Raw genomic sequence first — 18535 nt, 5'->3', positions numbered from 1 at the left:
GGAATACCCCCTCCGCCCCCTCTACCCGGAGCGGGAATACCCCCTCCGCCCCCTCTACCCGGAGCGGGAATACCCCCTCCGCCCCCTCTACCCGGAGCCGGAATACCCCCTCCGCCCCCTCTACCCGGAGCGGGAATACCCCCTCCACCCCCTGCACCCCCTCTACCTGGAGTGGGAATACCTCCTCCGCCCCCTCTACCTGGTACGGGGATTCCCCCACCTCCTCCCTTGCCAGGTATGGGGATTCCACCTGCTCCAGCTCCCCCACCCCCTCCACTTGGGCCAGGAATCCCTCCGCCCCCTCTGCTTCCTGCATCAGGCCCTCCACTCCTCCCACAAGTCGGGAGTAGCACTTTACCAACACCGCAAGTGTGTGGATTTCTTCCTCCTCCATTGCCAACTGGCTTCTTTGGATTAGGGATGAATCAGGACAGAGGGAGTAGGAAGCAGCCCATAGAGCCTTGTCGACCAATGAAGCCTCTTTACTGGACCAGAATTCAGCTACACAGTAAAAGGTAACACGACAGTGAGCTCATCTTTGCGCAGCACATGTCAGTATTAGGGAAGTGTTTACTTCAAATTCAGGAAAATTTCCATGCATGTATTTTTGAGCACTGCTCTAAAACTTGTCTGTTGATGTTTACATCAGTATATAGTGAAGCAGTTTGCTATTTAAAGCTTTAGGCTTTTTTCCAGAGGTACCAAAGGCATAAAACAAATACGTATGTGTATCAGCGTGTGAGATGTAGGTACACCCGTCTATATAGTTATTGACATATCTCAAAGGTTGAGGGATATATTTTTCGTAGCATATAATAGTCTGTTATCTAGTTGTAAGTCTGCTACTTATGCCTGAATTCCAGTAAAACTTTGCTTGTATGCCCTCTGGAAAATGAATGAGGGCAGATAAGCAGAGAGGCATTTGTAGCCAAATTGTTTTCCATATAAGAATTTACTCTTTGCTTTCACTACTTCAAGTTTCCATTTCTGACGAACAGCTTAAAAATGTAAATCAGATCCTTGGGTAAACTTGGGTAAAATGCACAGCCCTGCATTACAGTTCTAGCTTGCAGGCTTTCTTCGGAAACATGCTACACAAAAATATACGTAACCACACCCCAAGTGTGAAATAATTTAGTTTTGAAAATTTCATGGCACTTGTATTGATCATTGGCAACACAGTACAAAGTCATAAAATCATAACTGAGAATGATCATCATAAAAAAAACTTTCCACCAGGTATTCTGGTGGCATTCGATAGATCCATGCATCGTCTATAGCCGTTTCCTAGTCATTGAGACAGTGCTGTGATGCTTGGCTGTGGAATATTTAGGTGGTAGGAAAAAAAAACGCACACTTTAAGCTTCACTGTCCTTCCTTGTTCTAACGTTTCATGATGTCTTGAATTTTCTTTGGGTGATGTGGCATGCATTTAGAAACAGGGCATTTACCAGGTTCGTTTTGATTTTTTATGTGAACTTTTGTATTCACTAAATCATATCGGGAGCAAGAATCTGTGTATTCTGACGACTTCTAATTTTTTAGCTCATCTGCTGTGTTGTTACCAGGCACTTACCTATGGGGATGATTCATTTTAAACTGTACTCCAAACATTTTCTCCAGCTATAAGATAGGGGAAGTTCTTGTGTTTTGTTGTTGCTTTGCTTTTAAAAAAAAATGTGTTTACACTTTTCAAGTGGTACTACATGAATCTGCAGTCACTGAGAAGTCACAATGGGGTGATGGGAGGCAGTAGGAGGGCGAGGATGCCATCCTGTAAATATGTATTTTTTAACCCATGAGTAATCTGCAAAGTTGATGAGTCGAGTTGGGATTTTGAGACAGCAAGCATTTCTTGCCTCCCTAGCTCATGCTTGGATAGGTTTTCCTTTTACGTTTTTATACAGTGACCTGATGACGGAGAGTTCCTGGAAATTATTTCCAGGGAAAGATTTCATTCATGGATGGTATTTTAACTTTCTCATGAAGTTGATAAAAACAAATGGTGGTCTTAAAGAAAAAGAACATTATTTCCTTCTTATCTTTCTTCTTTTTCTCTCCCTCCCTCCTGCTGGCCTTCCTCCCTCCGCTTCTTCCTGTTTATGCTTACTGTGAGGTAGTTTGGTTTGATGGCTGTTTTATTGTTCTTTTACTTAATTTTAGAGACTCCGGTACTTCACTTATTTGGGAAAAAATTGAAGAGCCATCCATAGATTGTCATGAATTTGAGGAATTATTTTCTAAAACTGCTGTAAAGGAGAGAAAGAAGCCTATCTCTGATACCATCTCAAAGACAAAGGCTAAACAAGTGAGTATTTTTGTGCTTTGTGAAATTGGACAGTGTTTCTGGCATACGTGTGAACTGTCATTAGAGAAATCTTTGAAATAGTTTTTGGGCTGTGTAAACCTCCATGGACCTTAGGCAGATAGCAGAGGTTGGAACTTTAGAACATGTGGTTAAGACAGACTAGCTCAAATAGAACAACACATAATGATCTCCATCCAGTGATAATGTTCTGACTTTTATTTGTAATTTCATAATACATATTTCCAAAATCTCAGCCATTGTTTCTCTCCAGAGTTAGTTGCCTAGTAATAAATTTTCACTTGATTTATATCCATCTGAGTGCTCCTATGGATGGAAAGAAAGGGAAGTGTAGGCAAAGGAAAACAGGCAAGAAATCCAATCCTTAGTAACTGATGTGTTTGGTATTTTGTCGCGTTCTATCTGAAGTGGAGGCCATTAGAATCCAGTTAAACAGTCAAACTGTACTTGAAATGTGGAAGAGAAACCTTGTATCCATTTCTGACCTCTCCATTTTATGTTAGATTCTTTGATCTAACGTGTGACATTTTGAGTCATAAAAAGAAAGATGGTGCATTTCGAGAAAAACACTTCCAAGCAAAATTTTTCAGCTGATATATTCACTGGATTTGTCACAAAAGGATGTTGTTATAAATTTCTCAAGGGTGTCATTTGGAAGGTGGAGTAAAACCTCACGGGAATGAACTCCAGGTAGAAAGAATTACTAATGGTGCCCATTTTTAGCCTGAAATAGTGGCTACATTTCTTAACTTCTGCAGGGTGGCAAAAAAGAGGACTTGGAAGCAAAGGAATGGCAAGCGGCTCAGCCTTAGGAAGCAAATAGGGAAAAATGAGGCTGATATCCCCAGTGTTCTTGCCCAGCTGCCCCAAAGGAGTTCTAGGAGGTGGGGTGATTCTTTGAATTTTTGCCACTGACCTGAAAGTAGTAGCTAGGCACATGACCTGGAGTTGTTTCCATTGATATTTATTTCAGAACAGACAATTTTCACCAGACAGACGCTGCCAAATCCATCCAGGAGAAGACAGATTTCAATGGGACAGTTAGACCCCAGAGACCTGTAGTTGGCTATTAATCTCAGAATAATGCAAACCCAAACATTATGCAGTTAAATTCTTTTAGAAATGTTTAATGCGTTGTAGCTTGTTGCTGGTGACCTCAGATCAGTAACTGTAGTAAATGAGATGGTACCTGGCACATTGTAGGCACTCAATAAATATTTATTAAATTAGCCAGACTACTAAGGGATGAGGACTTTATAAATATCAGTGGCTATGCCCAGTAGTGATTAAAAACCAGAAACTTACTCATTTCATAATAGTCAGGAAGTCCAGGGTGACAATGTTAGGAGGAGTAATGGAAAACCATGTTTTCTCTGGCAGAGATAAGTATTTTAGACATCTTTTTCCATGGTATATTTGCATATACTACACTGAGGCTGAGTCATCATAGTGCTTCTTTTGGGTTGTGTCAGAGATGTGAATTCTGTCTGGGAGATGAATATGGGTGGGGTTTATGTTGGTTGAGGAGCGTCAGGCAGCTAGAACGTCACCTGACAAATGTATAGATGTGGCATGGAGCATCTCTTGTCCAGGGGCTAAATACTCAGAATATTGAGCCACGCTCTCCCTATTCCCAGCGCCACTTTTTTTTGGCGGGGGGGGGGGTGGCTAAGAGAACACAGATAAGGAAGAAGTCTCCCAGGATACCCAAGGCTGTAGGATTTCAGGCTCTATTTGATATAGTATTAAGTTTTTAGCTTACTGAACTATGATTTACATCTAAATCATCAAACTTCAAATTAAACTAGTTGGCATGAAGGGCTCTCTTTGCATATAAACAGTGCATCTGTGTTGAGCATCATCATCTTAAGATAATCTCCTCATTCTGTCATGAAGGCATTTCATAAATTGTAGGTAAGAGACTTTGCCAATGTCCTCATTGTTTATTGATAGTGACACTACTGTTGACCTTCAGCTTCAAACAGGGTTTATGGGACAGTCTCCATCAGGACTCCAGATAAACTTATTCAGCAACTCCTTGGCCTGGGTCTTGGTGCTGAGCTCTGTATTTCAGATCTGTTTTTGAGGGGATAAAATATTTTTTTAAATGTGTGTTAGAGAAAAAGTGACGGATTGCTGAAGAAACTGTTTTATTTAACTTCATTTTATTTGGAAGACAAATCTGTCTATTCCATTTACTTGAGACATTTAAAATTTTGTTTAAGGAAAGTATATTTTCAGGATGCATGCAAATTGTTCCCCTTTTTATGGGAAATGTACACTGATTGTATGTCCAGACATTTTGGTACCTTATGATTCATTCCCAGTAAAATTAATAGCCTTTAATGCTATGGCATATGTTTATGGAGGTATTTCAAGCAATTCTTCTTATATACAATGGAAGCTGGAAGTTCTGTTTTTGTTTAAATATTTAAAAATAGCCAAATTATTTTTCTGTCATCTGCCTTCTCCTTGAAAGTAAGACTGTGGTCGAATGCACTGGTATTTAATGAGGTGCCCGTGCTGTTTTTACTGTCATGGCAGAGACATTTTCAGTGTGATAGTAGAAGAATCCTCAGCTGGATGCATTGCCGTTTGGCATAAGGAGAAAGAGGGTTATTTTCTCTGGATGCTCAGACTAATAGAAATGAAGAATATCTTGTATTTCCAAATCCTTTTTTCTCCAAAGAACTTAAGACAAACCATTTTATATTTGGCTCATGGAGCATGAATTTAAGTTTGTTCTATGATGATTTCTTCATTTATCCTTTTTTATTTTGAAATATTAAAAGATTAGTTGAGAAGATCCTAAGAAGTTTATCAGACTATAGTTTGACATAGTTTTTCCTAACCAAATGAGTGTGGCACTTTCATGTTAGAATTGTCTAATGAAGAACACCGTTTCTTAAGGTATAAAGAGGAAAATAGAAAAAGTGATCTCATATGTTGTTCATGTTTAAGTATTCACACACCTGCCCACTTTTAAGGAAGGCTGTAGGGCCAGTAAACGTTTAGTCCAATCTCCTCCCTATTTCCAGGTTAGTTCAGTGATTATTAATGTTGGTAATGACCCTAAGTTGCCTCAGGATCTTTGGTGATCAAATAAAGTCTATAAAGTTTAACCTGCTGTGTGCAGTGTCTCAGACCTGTAATCTTAGCACTTTGGGAGGCCAAGGCAGGTGGACTGCTTACGCCCAAGAGTTGGAGAATAGCCTGGGAAACATGGTGAAATTCTGAAATCTATAAAAAATATAAAAATTAGCTGAGTGCAGTGGTGCACAGCTATCATCCCAGCTGCTTGGGAAGCTGAGATGGGAAGATCACCTGAGCCCGGGGAGGTTGAGGCTGCAGTGAACTGTGATCATGCCACTGCACTCCAGCCAGGGTGACAGAGTAAGACCGTGGCTCAGGAAAAAAAAAAAAAGAAAGGAAAAGAAAATTTAATCTGAGCTCATTAGCAGGAAAGTGAGAGAATTTATTTTGGAATGATTTTGATAATAAGTGTTGCCTAGTGTCTGGTTAATCTTGTATCAGATGATGTCACAAGGAAATATATTTTGGTAAACACAGTCGTAGTAGTGGTAATAGTAATAATTATTACAAAAGCAATTACCATGGAAACCACTAGTCATATTGTGTTCATTACTTACCATGTACTAGTTATTGTTATTAGCACTTTACTTACATCAACTCATGTAATGCTCCTAACCTATGAGATTGGCACCGTTAGCCTCAGTTCATAGTATGGTTCATGTTACAGAAACTTCAGGTAGGAGATGTAGAGGAATTCAGTAATGTTTCCAAGCTGGTAAGGGGCTGAGCTCAGGTTGAAACTCCAGCCAACTGGCTGCAGAGCCTCTGCTCTTCCTAATTAAGTGATAATTATGGATGTAGAACATTTTATATGAGTGTAAGTACAGTATTTTATATGGAGACCAGAATATATACTTTAAAAAATGAATTAAATACTTCAAGAAAAAAGAATTTGAATGCATACTGGTATTTCATATATGTTCAGTATTTAAATGACTGTGGGCCGGGCGCGGTGGCTCACGCCTGTAATCCCAGCACTTTGGGAGGCCGAGGCGGGTGGATCACGAGGTCAAGAGATCAAGACCATCCTGGCCAACATGGTTAAACCCCGTCTCTACTAAAACTACAAAAAATTAGCTGGGCATGGTGGCGCGTGCCTGTAATCCCAGCTACCCAGGAGGCTGAGGCAGGAGAATTGCCTGAACCCAGGAGGCGGAGGTTGCGGTGAGCCGAGATCGCGCCATTGCACTCCAGCCTGGGTAACAAGAGCGAAACTCCGTCTCAAAAAAAAAAAAAATAAAATAATAATAATAATAATATTAAATGACTGTGGTTATAAAAAAAATTGTATGTGAGACACTTTGAAAACCTTTACCATATTTTAGCAGACTTCTTTTTCTTTTTTTTTTTTTAGACGGTGTCTCGCTCTGTGCCCAGGTTGGTGTGCAGTGGCGCAATCTCAGCTCACTGCGACCTCCCCCTCCCCGGTTCAAGCGATTCCCCTGCCTCAGCCTCCAAAGTAGCTGGGATTACAGGTGTGGGCTCCCATGACTGGCTAATTTTCATATTTTTAGTAGAGATGGGGTTTCACCATGTTAGTCAGGCTGGTCTTGAACTCCTGACCTCAGGTGATCGGCCCATCTCAGCTTCCCAAAGTGCTGGGATTACAGGCATGAACCATTGCGCCTGGCCAATATTTTAGTAGATTTTGACAAGTACATAATCTGTGATTTCATCAACATGATGTCTGCCCAGTTAAATAAAAGTTTGAGTGGTGTGAGATTTAAATACGTAAGCTTCTGTAAGCAGTAAAAATAAGATCCATTTGCGTGTGTGGCATATAAGTTAGAGGCAGACAGCCACTGTGGTTAAACCTTGCCAAATGTGAAGTGATGCTACCTTTCATTTATCCCATGGTACAAAAAGAATCATCTTTGTAAAATATGCCATAGGTAAATAACATCTAATCATGTTTAAAGGGTCTGTAAAGGAACACGCTACCCAGAATGTAAATTTGCACACGGAAGTCAGCAAGAGTGAATAAGAAGAATCTGTTATTTTTTAACAAGTACATAACTGACATTTGTCTAACCATTTAATGCAGTACAATGAAATCGTTCTGTGGGTTTCTTCTGTTTATCAGATTAAAATTCTTTGCCCAAAGGATGGGAGAATAAGTATTTATAATAGTTAGATATTCATTGGACTTTAGCCTCTGGAAATCTGATTAGAAAATAGATAGTTAAATCTACTACTTATTATAAGAGCAGGTAATAAAAGGATTTGTTGGAATTCACATTTATTACAGATACTAACTTTAAAGAATTAGATACTTGGTATCACATTCAGTCTTTCCATTGTGCTTGATGACTTAACCCCTAAAAAGGACTTTTTAAAAATGTTGTAAAAATTTGTAATAATGATGGAAAAAGAAGCATTCATCATTCAGCTGTTCTTACATGGGAGTACATAGCACAATACCTCTAAGTGTTCTTACGAGAAGCAGTAATTGCCAATGAAAGGCTTCTTCCTGCTATGTTGAGGAATTTAGGAGAACGTGTATGCCATACTTCAGTTACTGCCCGCTGTGCTATTGGCCGCTATGAAAGGAAAAAGAGACTACATAGTCTGTCTGTGATCTGTGCTGCAGTTTTATTTATTGCAGATATTAATTTTTAGATTAAAAACTGTTTTGTCGTAATCAGTAGATATTTCAGTGCCCACAGAGTGACAGACTGAATGATAATCTGAGTTGTAGAAGCCTAGTGTTTTGTGTTGGTGTTAATTTTTCCAGTTGTAGTCAGCAAGGGTATGTTTTGGTTGATTTGAACAGTTATTTGTCTTATGACCAAAGACACAAAATAATGTCTGAAACACTAAATATCTTATAATAAGACCATTTAGATTTGTTTCGGGGATACACAATAAACATTCCGTACTTTGTAACTTTAACATCTGCTTTTAATAGAATGCATTTCTATTTCAAGCCTTAAAAATATATTTACATAGAAAACCACATCAAAATACAAAACTATAATTAGACAAACATAGGTTTTGTGGAATCTGGATTTGTTTAAGATGTTGAAAGATTTATTATTTTTTTTTTTGTGGATGCTATTTCTATAACTATTTGTAGAGCATACCCAATCAATTTAAGGAATGCAATCGTATTAACCTCTATTTTTAAATTTTCTTTTAGCCAATAATATTGTTTTTATTCTTCTAAGTAAATGACTAAAAATAAAAAATAGCACAAATCCACCAGCTAATATAAAGGAAATTAATTAAGCTAATGATCCTTCTCCTTGCTAGATTATATATTAGGGAAATTATATTTGGGTAATCAAGACTTGGAATTGCATACAATTTAATCATAGTGTGGAAGGTAAATTCTTTTGGATTTTATATTCATATACCGTGATATCAAGATTCTGTTGGACTAAATATACAAGAAAGGGGTATTAATTTTTTTTTTTTGAGACGGGGTTTCACTCTGTCGCCCAGGCTGGAATGCAGTGGCATCATCTCGCCTCACTGCAATCTCCGCCTCCCGGGTTCAAGTGATTCTTCTGCCCCAGCCTCCCAAGTAGCTAGGACTACAAGCATTAGCTACCATGTCTGGCTAATTTTTTTCTCCGTTTTTAGTAGAGACGGGATTTCACTATATTGGCCAGGCTGGTCTTGAATTCCTGACCTCGTGATCAGCCCGCCTCAGCCTCACAAAGTGCTGGGATTACAGGCATGAGCGATTGCACCCGGCTGGGGTATTAATTTTTAATGACTAGAATGTTCTGTTGATTATTCATAGGAATTGAAGAAAGAATCTAGAATAGCGTATAAATGCTGTTTGGAATGCCAGACACAGTGGCATGCACCTGTAGACACACCTACAAGGTGGGCTGTAGTGTGCTATGACTGTGTCTTTGATAGTCACTGTCCTCCAGCCTAGGCAACATGGTAAGACCTCATCTCATCTCTAAAATCAATTTAAAAATATTCTCTCTGGAGCAGATGATAGGAGAGTGTTTTCTCAGCACAGCCAATGTGGAGTGGAGCCCTTATTGCAGAGAGCCCTCTTAAGTTTCAGTGGAGAAACTAAACAGTGAGTATTTTCACTGTTGCACCCTTTTTTGATCTGGTGGCAGCATAGTTGATCCATTTCAGCAGAGTGTACAGCAGAGGAAATGAGCTAAATATACCAGAAAGGGCACAGAGGTTCTCTGGAGGGCAAATTTATTGTGGAACAACCTAAGAGAGACAGTTTTGAGTAATTCATGTGACTATACTTGAATTAGTCGTCAGGTTCCATGCTATGTACTAAAGATAGTGCAGACTGTGGGTGGTCAGAAGTTGAACAGCACATATAGGCTGGACTTGGGATGAAGGCTGTGTGGAGGAGGCGTGACTCCAGATGGGCCTTGAAGAATTTATTTGGTTTAGATATGTAGAGAAGATTAAGGGATGATTTTTGAGAATAGCACCATGAGTAAAGGTTTCCTTGCAGCTTATTTAAAGAGAGAATAAATCAGTCGTCACTGTAGCAGGCCTCCCCTGTGTGCTTCTGTCTGAGAGTTTTAAGAATGTGAATGTAGACGATTTATGTTCATTTCTCTTAGCCAGTGTGTTTCCTTCTCATCCTCCTACCCAGCCTTCAGGTTTGTCATATTAGAAGTAAGTGCGAGGACTGAATTTAGATTAATTGGACCTGAAGCTTATTTTGGTGTCATGATGTGAAACAGCAGAATGTATGCTTTTTTACCAAGGACAGCAACAGGATTTGGGATACCGTAATCCCAGAGCAACGGAGGATTTTATTCCTTGTTTGATATACATAGTTGCAGTTACGATAGGTCCTACCTTTTGCCTGCCAGGAAGGATGCTAGTGGTGACACTAGTCAGATTATTCACAGTCAACTTAGTGTGACCTCAACTGAAAAAGAGCTGCTGTTATTTGAGGACATAAGTTTGAGCCTTAGAAAAATAGATGAAGTTCTTATTTATGTCTTTAGTTCCTTTAATTTTAAACTTTTTAAAAATTGAAAAATAAACCTTCTTTTTCAAAACCATAACTGTGTTCAAAATGGAGATTCTTTTCTTTTTTTGATGCAAGGTCTCACTCTGTCTCCCAGGCTGGAGTACCGTGGTATGATCATGGCTTAAGCAATCCTCTCACCTCAGCCTCCCAAGCCGCTGGGACTATAGGTGTGGGTCACCATGCCTGGGTGACTTTTTGTAGGGATAGGGATTTGCCATGTTGCCCAGGCTGGTCTTGTACTCCTGGGATCAGGCAGTCCTCCTGCCTCAGCTTCCCAAAGTGCTGGGAATACAAGCATGAGGCACCATGCCCATAAAACAAAATGGAGGATTTGTAATCTTTCACCTTTATTTTTGTTAAATGTTAATTTGTGAATCTTTAAAATTAATTTGTGACTTGAAACTATCTGAATTATTACTTTAGCATGTTGTCTGGAAAAGAGTCTTCTCTAGATAGTGAGGAACTTGGTGGATCCTCTCCCCAGTAAAACAACAATTTAACTGGTGAAAATTGTAACAGAAAAATCATTTAAAGTCTCTGAAAACTGTCCTAAAGGCACACAGGAAATGGAGAAACAGTCATTCAAGAAAATCTGCTAAAACTCAGAACAGCAAGAGTCTCTGACAGTTGAGCCATAACCTACTCCATTACCAGCCACCCCCAACTCTGCTCTACTCTGGACATGAGTGGCCAAGAAGACTGTAGTTCTCTCTCTTTCTCTGCAACTCTGTCTATGGCTATGATTTCTCTAGGAGAGACAGGATGCTGACATTTCTAATTTCTTCAGTCTCATGTTGGAGAAGCTTTATAGCAGGCAAGTATGGAGAACTGTGAAAGAGACTTTTGAGAAGGGCCCTTTAGGGATCACCATTAACTGTGGAAGTTGGGAAGGAGCATATACACCTGCTAAGCTGCACCCACCCAAGAGCAAACCGAGCAAGATGTAGTGCACCCATCAGAGCATTCCCTAACCTTATACAGATCCATCAAAACCAAGTGGAAGCTTCACTGATATGCATCTTAAACATACTGTGTTACTGAAACACCAGGGGTTCAGTCTAGTTCCTGCTGCTTGCTGCACAGAAAGCCAATCACTGAGATGACAAGTATTGCCAATGAAGAAGGCTTTAATCGGTTGCTGCAGCCAAGGAGATGGGAGCTCAGTCTCAAATCCATCTCCCAGACTGACTAAAACTGGGGGTTTATATAGCAGGGGAGAAAAGTAACAATGTGTAAGAAAACAAGAACTAGCGAGTGGCAAGGAAGCAAACAGGTGAATGAGGGGGTCTGGTGTGGTGAGCTGGTGAGTTTAGTTCTTTGATACTTTTTAGAGGCCTGAAAGTGCTTTTCTGAGGAAGGAACTGAGAAAAAAAAATGTGTTTCAAATATTAAGACTAGATGGTCAATTTCTATGTTTGTCTTTTAAAAATTATTATTATACTTTAAGTTCTGAGATACATGTGAAGAATGTTCAAGTTTGTTACTAGGTATACACATGCCACGGTGGTTTGCTGCACCCATCAACTTGTCATCTACATTAGCTACTTCTCCTGCTATCCCTCGCCTATACCCTCACCCACTGACAGGATCCCTCCTGTGTCCATGTGTTTCATTGTTCAACTCCCACTTATGAGTGAGAACATGTGGGGTTTGGTTTTCTCTTCTTATGTTAGTTTGCTAAGAATGATGGTTTCCAGCTTCATCCATGTCCCTGCAAAGGATATCAACTCATCCTTTTTTATGGCTGTGTAGTATTCCATGGTGTATATGTGCCACATTTTTTTAAATCCAGCCTATCATTGATGGGCATTTGGGTTGGTTCCAAGTCTTTGCTACTGTGAACAGTGATGCAATAAACATACGTATGCATATGTCTTTATAGTAGAATGATTTATAATCCTTTGGGTGTATACCCGGTACAGTAATGGGATTGCTGGGTCAAATGGTATTTCTGGTTCTAGATCCTTGAGGAATCACCACACTATCTTTCACAATGATTGAACTAATTTATACACTCACTAACAGTGTAAAGGTGTTTCTATTTCTCCACATCCTCTCCAGCATCTGTTGTTTCCTGACTTTTTAACGATTGCTATTCTAACTGGAGTGAGATTTTATCTCATTGTGGTTTTGATTTGCATTTCTCTAATGACGAGTGATGATGCTCTTTTTTTCATGTTTGTTGACTGCATAAATGTCTTGTTGGCCTCGTAAATGTCTCCTTTTGAGAAGTGTCTGTTCATATCCTTTGCCCACTTTTTGATGGGATTATTTTTTTCTTGTAAATTTAAGTTCTTTGTAGATTCTGGATATTAGCTCTTTGTCAGATGGATAGATTGCAAAAATTTTCTCTCATTCTGTAGGTTGCCTGTTCACTCTAATGATAGTTTCTTTTGCTGTGCAGAAGCTCTTTGGGTTAATTAGGTCCCATTTGTCAATTTTGGCTTTTGTTGCCATTGCTTTTAGTATTTCAGTCATGAATTCTTTGTCCATACCTATGTGCTGTATAGTATTGCCTAGGTTTTCTTCTAGGGTTTTTATGGTTTTAGGTCTTACATTTCAGTCTTTAGTCCGTCTCGAGTTAATTTTTGTATAAGTTGTAAGGAAAGGATCAAATTTCAGTTTTCTGCATATGACTAGCTAGCTTTCCCAACATCATTTATTAAATAGGGAACCTTTTCCCCATTGCTTGTTTTTGTCAGGTTTTTTAAAGATCAGATGGTTGTAGATGTGTGATATTATTTCTGAGGCCTCTGTTCTTTTGCATTGGCCTAGGTACCTGTTTTGGTACCAGTACCATGCTATTTTGGTTACTGTAGCCTTGTAGTATAATTTGAAGTCAGGTAGTGTGATGCTTCTAGCTTTTTTCTTTTTGCTTAGGCTCGTCTTTGCTATATGGGCTCTTTTTTGGTTCCATATGAAATTTAATGTATTTTTTTCTAATTCTGTGAGGAAAGTCAATGGCAGCTTGAAAGGGATGACATTTAATCTATAAGTTACTTTGGGCAGTATGGCCATTTTCATGGTATTAATTCTTCCACCCATGACCATGGAATGTTCTTCCATTCCTTTTGTTCGCTCTTATTTCCTTGAGCAGTGGTTTATAGTTCTTCTTGAAGAGGTCCTTCACATCTCTTGTAAGTTGTATTCCTAGGTATTTTATTTTCTTTGTAGCAATTGTGAATGAGAGTTGACCCATAATTTGGCTCTCTGTCTATTATTAGTTTATAGGAATGATTGTGATTTTTGCACATTGATTTTGTATCCTGAGAATGCTGAAGTTGCTTATCAGCTTAAGGAAATTTTGGGCTGAGACGATGGAGTTTTCTAAATATGCAATTGTGTTATCTGCAAACCGTGACAATTTGACTTCCTCTCTTCCTGTTTGAATACCCTTTATTTCTTTCTCTTGCCTGATTTCCCTGGCCAGAACTTCCAATACTACATTGAATAGGAGTGGTGAGAGAAGGCATCCTTGTCTTGTGCTGGTTTTCAAAAGGAATGCTTCCAGTTTTTGCCCATTCAGTATGATATTGGCTGTGGGTTTGTCATAAATAGCTTATTATTTTGAGATACGTTCCATCTATACCTGGTTTATTGAGAGTTTTTAGCACGAAGGGTGTTGAATTTTATCAAAGGTGTTTTCTGCATCTGTTGAGATAATCATGTGACTTTTGTCATTGGTTCTGTTTATGTGATGGATTACATTTATTGATTTGTGTATGTTGAATCAGCCTTGCATCTTAGGAATGAAGCCAACTTGATCCTGGTGGATAAGCTTTTTGATGTGCTGCTGGATTTGGTTTGCCAGTATTTTATTGAGGATTTTCACATCGATGTTCGTCAGGAATGTTGGCCTGTAATTTTCTTTTTTTGTAGTGTCTCTGCCAGGTTTTGGTATCAGAATGATGCTGGCCTCATAAAATAAGTTAGGGATGAGTCCTTCTTTTTCTGTTATTTGGAGTCGTTTCAGAAAGAATAGTACCAGCTCCTTTTGTACCTCTGGTAGAAATGGGCTGTGAATCCGTTTGATTCCGGGCTTTTTGTGGTTGATAGGCTATTAATTCCTGCCTCAATTTCAGAACTTCTTATTGGTCTATTCAGGGATTCAACTCCTTCCTGATTCAGTTTTGGGAGGGTGTATGTGTCCAGGAGCATATCCATTTTTTTCCAGATTTTCTAGTTTATTTGAATAGAGGTGTTTATACTATTCTCTGATGGTAGTTTGTATTTTTGTGGGAGCAGTGGTGATATCCCCTTTATCATTTTTTTGTTGTGTCTATTTGATTCTTTTCTGTTTTCCTCTTTATTAGTCTGCTAGCAGTATATCTATTTTGTTGACCTTTTCAAAAAACCAGCTCCTGGATGCATTGATTTTTTTGAATGGTCTTTTGTATCTCTATCTCCTTCAGCTCTGCTCTGATCTTAGTTATTTCTTGTCTTCTGCTAGCTTTTGAATTTGTTTGCTCTTGCTTCTATAGTTCTTTTAATTGTGATGTTAGGGTGTCGATTTTACTTCCTTCATGCTTTCTCTTGTGGGCATTTAGTGCTATAAATTTCCCTCTAAACACTGCTTTGGCTGTGTCCTAGGGATTCTGGTATGTTGTGTCTTTGTTCTCATTTGTTTCAAAGAACTTATTTATTTCTGTCTTAACTTCATTATTTACCCAGTAGTCATTCAGGAGCAGGTTGTTCAGTTTCCATGTAGTTGTGTGGTTTTGAGTGAGTTTCTTAATCCTGAGTTCTAATTTAATTTCACTGTGGTCTGAGAGACTGTTATGATTTCTATTCTTTTGCATTTGCTGAGGAGTGTTTTACTTCCAATTAAGTGGCCAATTTTGGAATAAGTGTGATGTGTTCCTGAGAAGAATGTATATTCTGTGGATTTGTGGTGGAGAGTTCTGTAGATGTTTGTTAGGTCCACTTGGTCAGAGCTGAGTTCAAGTCCTGAATTCCTGGTTAATTTTTTGTCTCATTGATCTGCCTAATATTGACAGTGGAGTGTTAAAGTCTCCCACTATTATTGCATGGGAATCTAAGTCTTTTTAAGTCTCTAAGAACTTGCTTTATGAATCTGGGTGCTCCTGTGTTGGGTGCATATATATTTAGGATAGTTAGCTTTTCTCGTGACATGGATCACCTTATTATTATGTAATGCCCTTCTTTGTCTTTTTTGATCTTTGTTGGCTTAAAGTCTGTTTTATCAGTGACTAGGATTGCAATCCCTGCTTTTTTTGCTTTCCATTTGGTTGGTAAATATTCCTCCATCCCTTTATTTTGAGCCTATGTGTGTCTTTGCACATGAAATGGGTCTCCTGAATAGAGCACACTAATGGATCTTGACTCCTTATCCAATTTGCCAGTCTGTGTCTTTTAATTCTGGCATTTAGCCCATTTACATTTAAGATTAATATTGTTATGTGTGATGTTAATATCGTTAAGGTTAATGTCTGTTATTATGATGGTAGCTGGTTATTTTGCCCATTAGTTGGTGCAGTTTCTTCATAGTATTGGTGGTCTTTACAATTTGGTATGTTTTTGCAGTGGCTGGTACTGTTTTTTTCCATCTGGTTAGTGCTTCCTTTAGGAGCTCTTGTAAGGCAGACCTGGTGGTGACAAAGTCTCTCAGCATTTGCTTGTCTGTAAAGGATTTTATTTCTGCTTCACTTATGAAGCTTAGCTTGGCTGGATATGAAATTCTGGGTTGAAAATTCTTTTCTTTAAGAATGTTGAATATCGGCCCCCACTCTCTTCTGACTTGTAGGGTTTCTGCAGAGAGATCTGCTGTGAGTCTGATGGGCTTCCCTTTGTGGGTAATCTGACCTTTCTGGCCGCCCTTAATGTTTTTTCCTTTATTTTAACCTTGGTGAATCTGACAATTATGTGTTTTGGAGTTGCTCTTCTTGAGGAGTATTTTTGTGGTGTTCTATGTATTTCCTGAATTTGAATGTTGGCCTGGCCTGCTAGGTTGGGGAAGTTCTCCTGGATAGTATCCTGAAGTGTGTTTTCCAACTTGGTTCCATTCTCCTCATCACTTTCAGGTACACTGTCAATTGTAAGTTTGATCTTTCATATAACCCCATATTCCTTGGAGGTTTTGTTCATTTCTTTTCATTCCTTTTTCTCTAATCTTGTCTTCACAGTTTATTTCGTTAGTTGATCTTCAATCATGAATATTCTATCTTCCACTTGATTGGTTCAGCTATTGATACTTGTGTATGCTGCATTAAGTTCTTGTGTTGTGCTTTTCTGATCCATCAGGTAATTTATGTTCTTCTCTAAACTGGTTATTCTAGTTAGCAGTTCCTCTAATTTTTTTTTCAAGGTTCTTAGCTTCCTTGAATTGGGTTGGAACATGATTCTTTAGCTTGGAGGAGTTTGTTGTTACCTACCTTCTGAAGCCTACTTCTGTTACTTGGTCAAACTCCTTCTCCATACTCCTTTGTTCCCTTACTGGTGAGGAGTTGTGTTCCCTTGGAGGAGAAGAGGTGTTCTGGTTTTGGGAATTTTTAGCTTTTTTTGTGCTGATTTTTCCTCATCTTTGTGGATTTATCTACCTTTGGTCTTCGATGTTGGTAAGCCTCAGATGGAGTTTCTGTGTGGACACCCTTTTGGTTGCTGTTGATTCTGTTCCTTTCTGTTTGCTAGTTTTCCTTCTAGCTGTCAGGCCCCTCTTCTGCAGGTCTGCTGGAGTTTGCTGTAAGTCCACTCCAGACCATTTGCCTGTATCCCAGTGGAAGCTGCAGAACAGCAAAGATTGGTGCCTGTTCCTTCCCCTGGAAGCTTCATCCCAGAGGGCACCTGCTGGATGCCAGCCAGACCTCTTCTATATGAGGTGTCTGTTGACCCCTGATGGGAGGTGTCTCCCAGTCAGGAGGCATGGGGGTCAGGGACCCACTTGAAGAGGCAGTCTGTTTCTTACCAAAGCCTGAGCACTCTGCTGGGAGATCCACTGGCCTCTTCAGAGCCGGCAGGAATGTTTAAGTCTTCTAACGCTGCATCCACAGCTGCCTCTTTTTCCAGGTGCTCTGTCCCAGGGAGATGGGAGTTTTATCTATAAGCCCGTGACTGGGGCTGCTGTCTTTCTTTTAGAGATGCCCTGCCCAGAGAGAAGGAAGCTAGAGGGGTAGTCTGGCTACAGTGGCTTTGCAGAGCTGCAGTAGCTCCACCCAGTTTGAACTTCCCTGCAGTTTTCCCCTCACACTACTGCTGACTCAAGCGCCCCCCCTCCCCCAACAAAGCCTGAGTGTCCCAGGTTGACTACAGACTGCTGTGCTGGCAGCGAGAATTTCAAGCCAGTGGATCTTAGCTTGCTGGGCTCTGTGGGGGTGGGATCTGCTGAGCTAGACCACTTGGCTCCCTGGTTTCAGCCCTTTTTCCAGGGGAGTGAATGGTTCTGTATTGCTCGTGCTCCAGGTGCCACTGTGGTATGACAAAAAACTCCTGCAGCTGGTTGAGTGTCTGCCCAAATGGCCACCAAGTTTTGTGTCTGAAACCCAGGGCTCTGGAGGAGTAGGCACCAGAGGGAATCTCCTGGTATGCAGGTTGTGAAGACTGTGGGAAAAGCATAATATCTGGCCTGGAGTGTACAGTTTCTCATGACGCAGTTCCTCATGGCCTCCCTTGGCTAGGGAAGGGAGTTCCCTGACCCCTCACACTTCCTGGTTAAGGCGATGCCCCACCCTGCTTTGGCTCACCCTTTGTGGGCTACACCTACTGTCTAAGCAGTCCCAGTGAGATGAGCTGTGTACCTCAGTTGCAAATGCAGAAATCACCTGCCTTCTACATTGACCTTGCTGGGAGTTGCAGACCAGAGCTGTTCCTATTCGGCCATCTTGCCTGAAAGACCAGTTTGTTAGTTTATCATAAAGGTCAGTCTATGGGATTTTTGGTGAGTTTCAATATCTCTGTTCAAACACTGACCAAACAATAAGCTATTCTGACACAGGTGCAATTCCTAAAAAACCAGGCTTAAAGATATCACAATCATCTCTGGTCATCTGAAAGCTGTGTACATGCCGAAGGCTGTATCCTCACAGGAGCGATTGGAGAGAGAAAAGCCCAGCTACTAGTTTCTAGATGAATATGGTAGAAAAAAAAGTCGATAAATTCCCTGAACTGTGACAGCAGACTCCCAGGCG

General features: G+C 40.0%; 1 protein-coding gene across 1 annotated transcript in view; it reads left to right on the top strand.

The window, feature by feature from the left end:
• Positions 1 to 18535, top strand: part of FMN2 (formin 2) — a 378526-nt gene that overhangs the window by 116129 nt on the left and 243862 nt on the right. Inside the window, 2 exon segments of the mRNA XM_032242253.1 lie at positions 1 to 515; positions 2164 to 2308. The exon segment at positions 1 to 515 is cut by the window's left edge and continues 101 nt beyond it. Coding sequence (XP_032098144.1) covers positions 1 to 515; positions 2164 to 2308 — 660 coding nt within the window.

Source organism: Sapajus apella, unplaced genomic scaffold (assembly GCF_009761245.1).
Source record: "Sapajus apella isolate SASKATOON/1434 unplaced genomic scaffold, GSC_monkey_1.0 scaffold49, whole genome shotgun sequence".
Lineage (NCBI taxonomy): Eukaryota > Metazoa > Chordata > Mammalia > Primates > Cebidae > Sapajus > Sapajus apella.
This window is presented reverse-complemented; position numbering and strand designations above follow the sequence as displayed.